This window comes from Phragmites australis, chromosome 11, assembly GCF_958298935.1.
Source record: "Phragmites australis chromosome 11, lpPhrAust1.1, whole genome shotgun sequence".
NCBI lineage: Eukaryota > Viridiplantae > Streptophyta > Magnoliopsida > Poales > Poaceae > Phragmites > Phragmites australis.
The window spans coordinates 24,825,088-24,832,809 of NC_084931.1; the positions used below are offsets into that span (position 1 = coordinate 24,825,088).

At 42.4% G+C, this 7,722-nt stretch overlaps 1 protein-coding gene across 1 annotated transcript; it reads left to right on the top strand.

The window, feature by feature from the left end:
- Positions 1-867: 867 nt before the first annotated feature.
- On the top strand, positions 868-2,454 carry LOC133884224 (peroxidase 2-like). Its single transcript, XM_062323573.1, has 4 exons — positions 868-1,254; positions 1,341-1,535; positions 1,644-1,806; positions 1,924-2,454. Exons 1-4 carry the CDS (start codon positions 1,003-1,005, stop codon positions 2,277-2,279), a joined length of 966 nt encoding a protein of 321 aa, XP_062179557.1. The 5' UTR covers positions 868-1,002; the 3' UTR covers positions 2,280-2,454.
- Positions 2,455-7,722: the final 5,268 nt, after the last annotated feature.

Below are 7,722 nucleotides of genomic sequence, written 5' to 3' on the forward strand. Positions count from 1 at the left end.
ACTAGAAAGCTTACAATCGCCGACGACTGCAACTACAGAGCTTAAATTTGCGATATTATGTGAGTTATTAGATGTTGATCTGATGGTAAAGAAGTGACAGAAAAGTGGTAAAATTTCAATCTCTGATAATTAGACACTCCTAATTATTTTGTTTTCTAGGTAACTCACAACAAGTCGCTCCCTGATTTTTATGTCTTTTCTATAACAGCTGAACTTCTCAATCTACAGTTCCAATCACAAGGCACTTCCTACACCCAAGATTACAAAATTTAAAAACATTTATCTTTAGAGTTGAATATCCAATTTGAAATCTGTTTGAACCGAGATGTAACTTACGATTAAGGGAACAAAATAAGAGTTTAAAATTGCATATATTTTCAGCTTTCTGGCCACCTCTGAGAGCTTTTGCCTCGATCGGCCCTTTCCTGACAATTGCAACCCAAGTCGGTCGCCCAGCCCATGTTTGACCATCGGAAGACCCTCACCACAGCTACAGCTACAACTCTTTCTTTTTTAAACTATTTATGGCCGAAATGACAGACATTTGGGCACCTTTCCTTTTCGATACCACCGCGCGCAGCGTACACAATCACTCAGTCGCGACCGCTTCTTCTCACGCCACCCATCCGCAGTCGTCCATCTCTCCCTAACGAAGAACTAATATATTAACAGCAACCCGTGTGTGGAGAGGAAGGTGCAACCAGCTGCATGCTTCAAATTGGCTTGCTCCGGCTGCGGAACATGTCAAACGCGCAACCAGGTGGCCTGTCCAAAGAAAAATCCTCGCGTGCGCTTATCGGTTATCAATCGTAGAGACGGGCTATAAATATGCCGCACCCGACAATTCCCCTCGCATCCATCGCTGCAATCTCCATCTGCAACAAAACAGCGAGCAGCCAAGCACCACCACGCGCTGCTAGCTACTACTTAGCTAGTACCTACACTGCCAAGCAGCCTCTTCACTGATCACGTAGCACTCAAGAATCGTACACGTACACGCGCATGGCCAATTCCTCGTGCTCCTCTTCTCTGGGGCTGCTGCTCGCCACGCACTGCGCCCTCTTGCTGGCTTTGGTGGGAGCTGCTCATGGCCACCCTCCTCTCGCCGGCTCGGCGCTGAGCTCCTTGTTCTACGACGAGTCGTGCCCCAGCGCCTACGACATCGTCCGGCGCGTCATCCAGGACGCGCGGGTATCCGACCCCCGCATCCCGGCCAGCCTCATCCGCCTCCACTTCCACGACTGCTTCGTCAACGTGAGCACCGATGCCTCTGTCCTGGCTGATCAATCAATACGTATCCGCATTGCATCATCTGACATGCATGTCAATATGCGTTTCAGGGCTGCGACGGCTCGCTTCTGCTGGACGACGACCTCCCGGCGATTCAGAGCGAGAAGAACGTGCCCGCAAATGACAACTCGGCGCGCGGCTTCCCGGTGGTCGACGACATCAAAAGTGCGCTGGAGGACGCGTGCCCCGGCATCGTCTCCTGCGCGGACATCCTCGCCCTCGCAGCCGAGATCTCCGTTGAACTCGTAAGCAATCGACTCGATCTTGTTGCATTGAGCGACCAGCGCCCACACCTACCTTCTCAGTATCGCTCAAGCTTCTCAATACTGACGGAATCATGGAACTGCGCGTAGGCCGGAGGTCCCCGCTGGCGGGTGCAGCTCGGCCGGCGAGACGGCACGACGACCAACATCGAGAGCGCCAACAACCTCCCGAGCTTCTCCGACCCCCTGGACAAGCTCCAGGAGAAATTTAGAAACTTCAACCTCGACGACACTGACCTCGTCGCCCTACAGGGTAACATACACCTACTAACTCAATACATTTCAGGAAATATAATTTGTATACAATTCAAACCTCGAAAATTCTTTATATGGCGTGCACACTGATTTCAACAACAAATTTCTACTTCAGGAGCGCACACATTCGGTAAAGTGCAGTGTCAATTCACGCGGGAGAACTGCTCGGCTGGGCAACCTGAAGGTGCACTGGAGAACCTGGACCAGGTCACACCAAACGTGTTCGACAACAAGTATTACGGCAACCTCTTGCACGGCCGCGCCCAGCTCCCGTCCGACCAGGTCATGCTGTCTGACCCCTCTGCGCCTACGACGACCGCTCCCATTGTTCAGCGCTTCGCAAGCAACCAACAAGATTTCTTCAAGAATTTTGCAATGTCCATGATTAAGATGGGGAACATCAGTCCGCTGACAGGGAGGGATGGAGAGATCAGGAAGAACTGCCGGAGGGTCAATAGCAATGGCTACTGAAGACTCCCATTCAATTTGATTGGTTTCCTTTTTATTAACCAATTTTTGACGCCTGTGTAAATCATTCTTTCAGTTTCATTTCTCTGTAAAGTGTTCCTTTTTCCTTTTCGGAAAGCAAATGTGAAAATGTTCATATACCTCGTATGCCCATTTCGAGTTTACATTCTTTAACAAATGTCATATTAATCCAACTATATCAAAATATATTTTTAAGCAGTGATGTATCATTGTCTAGTTTACGCAAAAAAAAATTGATATAAATAGGAATATCATACGGTCCCCACTTGGATATTGGACCAACGGCATGCTCACGCCTTTTTAAAAACACCATTTTGAAACCCTGGTGGAAAAGGCAACAAAAAAAATATTGCATAACTTGTATCTTGCCAGTAAATATGTTGCCTCACTGTAAACTCAATAAAGAAATACAACACCTTAAACTAGGGACCAAAGAATACAACATCATAAATTTGTCCCAAGGATGAACCCTTATGAACAGTATATGCATCCCTCCACGACAACACCTCCTTGTGCTTCTTTATGTCAACTAGAGGGATGGCCCATAAAATTACGCGGCTAGTATCAAATATCCAATTGTGCATGTACGGTTGTATAAAGTTGGTTTTTATCATTAATTTACATTTTATCTTACCATTACTCATCTTGCTGCTCATTGTTAGACATAATTTGAACCTGAACCTACCATAACAACTTTTTCATCTGTTTGGGCACTATATCGTCAATTTTTTGCTTATTTCATGTAGATTATGCTCCTCATGCACATTTTTCTTTGCTATTCCATTTGAATAAATTTTGGTTGGGTTGAGTGGTCAAACTTTATCATCTACGTAGTTTGCGGACTGTGACTTTCTTTGTTAACTTCCTGACGCCACGACCTCGAGCTACATGGTTAAAGCCCAATACAACAGAGCATATATCCTCTTATACAGAGTTACTCCTGTGTCCTGCTCTACAAATCAATAGCTCCATTAGTGCTCCTTGTCGCTGCTAAAGGCTGCGGTTCCACTATCACTTATTTGTGGGCTACATCTTGCTCTGCCACCTGGCTGATGCACGATTTGAGCTACGGGTCCAAACCCAGTGTAGTAATACATGTATCTTCCCCTACCGACCCTTGTCTCCATTAATGTCATTGGACATACAGTCACTGGGCTTCTTCTTTTCGTTGGATCCATCTCAGTCATTCGGTGTTAGATACGCAATCTGAGCTCATCTCCCGCTTTAACACAACTACGCATTGTGACATCATTCAGGTCAACGTCTTCCTTCCAACAACACATTCATCCCCTTCTGCTACTGCAAAGCAGGCAACAACATTGGCTAGTGTAACCGCTAACCTGCTTGTTTTTTTCATGATTTGAATAGATCTATCATCCCCTTATATCAGGTCTTATCTCCTTTTCTTTCTTTTTACACCTCTTGTATTGAGCTATGTTTCTATTTTTTATTTATTATTACATTTTATATTAAAAATCATTTGAATTTGCAACTTTGATCTCTTAAATGCATGCTGGGTGCAAACAAGCCTATGCATTAATCAAATCATGTTATCTTTCTTTTTATCCGGCATTTGGTTCGATTTTTTATAATGGCCTAGCTTACTTTGGGTTTTTATAATGGTAGTAGTGGGTAATTTATAAACATGTATACGAACATTTTGCTTTTATTTTTCTATGATTAACGTGTCAATTTTAGGCCTTGAGATCAAAGGAAGATGTTTCTTTTATTGGCCAGTTAGTAATATAATAGATGCCTCGAATAAATATGTTGTAACACCCCAGAGCCACAAAACCTAGCATGACACTAAACTACACAACCTACAGCTTGTCATATAAAAAAAATAACAGCATCTTCTCTATAAATTTAAGCATCGCGGAAGCTATAACATAGATCAATAAGATATGCAGAATATCACATTAGCAGATAATTATCCTGACATGAACTGAGAGCAAAATATTAATTTTAACATTACCACTACTCTTTAAAGTTCAAACGTACGACTCTAAGGACTAAACTTTATTGATTATTACAGCACAATGACAAAATATGTAGACATAAAGTGCAAAACGTGTTGCTACATTCCCATCCCTTCACGACATGCATCGAGTACCTGGAAAGAGTAATGCAAGGGTGAGATTAAAAATCTCAGCAAGCGACTTATTTTGACAAGCTATTTAAATCACAAGTTGATTAAGCATCAATTTAATACAGTTTTTTTCTCAAGACATAAATCATGTTAGGATAGTATTAATAACATTAAAGAATAACTTCAAATAAAGATCACAACAAAGGTATAACTTCATATCCACAATAACATATAAATGTTATTAACTTCTATGAATGCATACGGATACAATGATATATTTTCTTTTACATCGCACATCTCCTCGGGCAATGTACGATGCGTACCGGTACTGTCGTTATCTTTACGACTTAACCTCCAATGCATATGCAAATGCAAGTGCACATAACAGAAATATGTTGCAATTGTACTAAAGTATACCACCAATAATATCTCAACTTAATTCTCAAGTCGAACAGTAACATAGTTCAACAAGAATTGTAGCAACATAAAGATAGACATAAGGCAATGATTAACCATGCTTAAAGGTAAAGAATAGCATAGAATTTATATCATAGTCAAATTTGTCATGGCTCTGAAATAAAGGTGTAAGTGATGAAAATAACAAGTCAAGCAGTAGCAACACCATAGCTACGTTTACTTGCCTTCAACCGGCGGTAACGGCGAACTTCAAGTGTGAGACGAAGCACCACCACCTAGACACAACCATATCTCAGCACCAACACCCCTCATACATAAAAATACATAAAATAAAATGCTCCTACACCCGAAACCCTCAATCAAGCAATACCAACCAAAAAACAGCATATATGCATTAGTTTGACAGGAGCAGTAGTACTTCTCTTTTTCGTATCTATTTTTCTACCACAGATATGATAACAAATAAACACATTTTAGGAAACTACAAAACAAGTGCTACAACTTTCGTTCTGACGACATAATTTTTCCATGCCTCTAAGGTTTCCTAAATGACATATCACAAAAGCTTAGAAACCTATCATCAATTTCAAACAGCAGCCACTCAAAACTGTTTATTTCAAGAAATACTCAACGAAAAAATCTAAATTTTTATGGACATGTAGATCATAACACAAGATTCAACTTTTATAGAATTTGGATGTACATAAAACTTCATTAACATGGCCTAAACAAGCTCTAAATTGTTTGAACTTTCTGACGACAACATGACAGACAAGCAACTTCAGATAGCAAAATCTCCTAAACTGTGTGGGGGAAAAAAATCTGAAATTCATACAGCAGCTATATTTCACAGGTAACTACAACTTTCTAGTTGATCTATTCCGCAAGAAAAATCATCTAAAACAATGATTTCGTCTGTACTGCGCACCCAGAAAATTTCTATAGCTAACCTGAACCATTAACAACGGACTTTCCAGAGAGATTGAGCCCTATCCTCGGGATTAAAACAATCTTTTAAACCCCAAAAAGAAAACAGCAGCATAGATTGGGCCAATATCTATGCGAGAATCACGAATTTGTTCCCTTTCCCCTGTGAGCCTCTCACTACCTTTATGCCTTCCCTTGCCGTCACCAAGCTGCACCAAAAATATGGTGCCACCACCATGAACAGGGAGGAGAAGCTCAGCCTTGGTGAAACAAGAGAAGAGCAGCGCCTACCTTGGATTGGAGAGGGGCTGCAGCAGCAAAGGGGGCGTCGATCGGTCCTTCCTTCCCCATTCCCCGCGATCCCGTTTGACTGATTCTTCTCGATGGATTGGTGCTGCAAAGGGGAAGCTCAAGGCTGGGGACGCCACCACACCAAGGAAGGAGAGGGGTGGCACAGTAGAAAGAATAGGATTGGTTAGGGTTTGGCTGGGTGAAGGGGGGAGAAAGAAGGGGAAAGGGGTTCATGGGCGATTGGGGAGAGGCTGGGTTAACCGGCTCAAGCCTAGGTTGGCTCAGCCTACTCCCAGATTAATGTTCTTTTTCTGTTTTTAAAAGAAATCTACTACTGCTATTTTGCTTCAATTCCTTTCCTTTTCTTTTCTGACGAGAGCGATTCGACACCAAAAAAACTAGAAACGATGGCTTCCAACTTTCCCCACAATTTTAGGGCGTTACACATGCATGTAGGGAATGCTTGGATTCTTTTCCTAATCTACCCATTAAGCACGGCTAGGCTGGGTCAGGTAATCCAAACCTTTGCTAATGGAGGAGAAAAGCAACAATGGAAACAAAAAAGGAGAAGCGAGCATTCTTTCTTGTCCACTAGGCAAGGATGGGCAAAGAAACCTAATATGTCCGTAAATGTACGGGTAAGATCTAAATTGTCTGGATTTTCTACATTTCTATGATCCCATCCTCCTACATAAATTGGCAGAAATATTTAGGAAACAGCTTTGCCAATTTTCATCACTAGAAAGCTTATATTATGTGAGTTATTAGATGTTGATCTGATGGTAAAAAAGTGACAGAAAAGTGGTAAAATTTCAATCTCTGTTAATTAGACACTCCTAATTTTGTTTTCTAGGTAACTCACAACAAGTCGCTCCCTGATTTTTATGTCTTTTCTATAACAGCTGAACTTCTCAATCTACAATTCCAATAAATATCACAAGGCACTTCCTACACCCAAGATTACAAAATTTAAAAACATTTATCTTTAGAGTTGAATATCCAATTTGAAATCTATTTGAACCGAGATGTAACTTACGATTAAGGGAACAAAATAAGAGTTTAAAATTGCATATATTTAAGTTTTAATGTATATTATGAAAAAAAACAAATTACAATTCCGAACAAATCACTAGGCACGCACTTGCGACATCCAACAAGCATCTTGCCCTACTAATCAACTAACGGCTGAATCACCGGCGGTCGCAACATCCAAGATGATTTCGGCTTTCTGGCCACCTCTGAGAGCTTTTGCCTCTATCGGCCCTTTCCTGACAACTGCAACCCAAGTCGGTCGCCCAGCTCATGTTTGATCATCGCAAGACCCTCACCACAGCTACAGCCCTTTCTTTCTTAAAACTATTTATGGCCGAAATGACAGACATTAGGTCACCTTTCCTTTTCGATCCCACCGCGCGCAGCGCACACAATCACTCAGTCGCGACTCGCGACCGCTTCTTCTCGCGCCGGCTTCCGCAGTCGTCCATCTCTCTCTAACGAAGAACTAATATATTATCAGCAACCGCGTGTGGAGACGAAGGTACATGCGGCCGCCATCGCTAGCACCGATACTCCAAATTGACTTGCTCCGGCTGCGGAACATGTCAAACGCGCAACCAGGTGGCCTGTCCAAAGAAAAATCCTCGCGTAAGCTTATCGGTTATCAATCGTAGAGACGGGCTATAAATAGGTCGCACCCGACAA

Excerpts from the sequence above, each read along its gene's own strand:
- LOC133884224 (XM_062323573.1), top strand. The coding sequence starts at position 1,003 with ATGGCCAATTCCTCGTGCTCCTCTTCTCTGGGGCTGCTGCTCGCCACG. Across the intron at positions 1,255-1,340 it reads TCCACGACTGCTTCGTCAAC|GGCTGCGACGGCTCGCTTCT; the intron begins GTGAGCACCGAT and ends TATGCGTTTCAG. Across the intron at positions 1,807-1,923 it reads TGACCTCGTCGCCCTACAGG|GAGCGCACACATTCGGTAAA; the intron begins GTAACATACACC and ends TTTCTACTTCAG.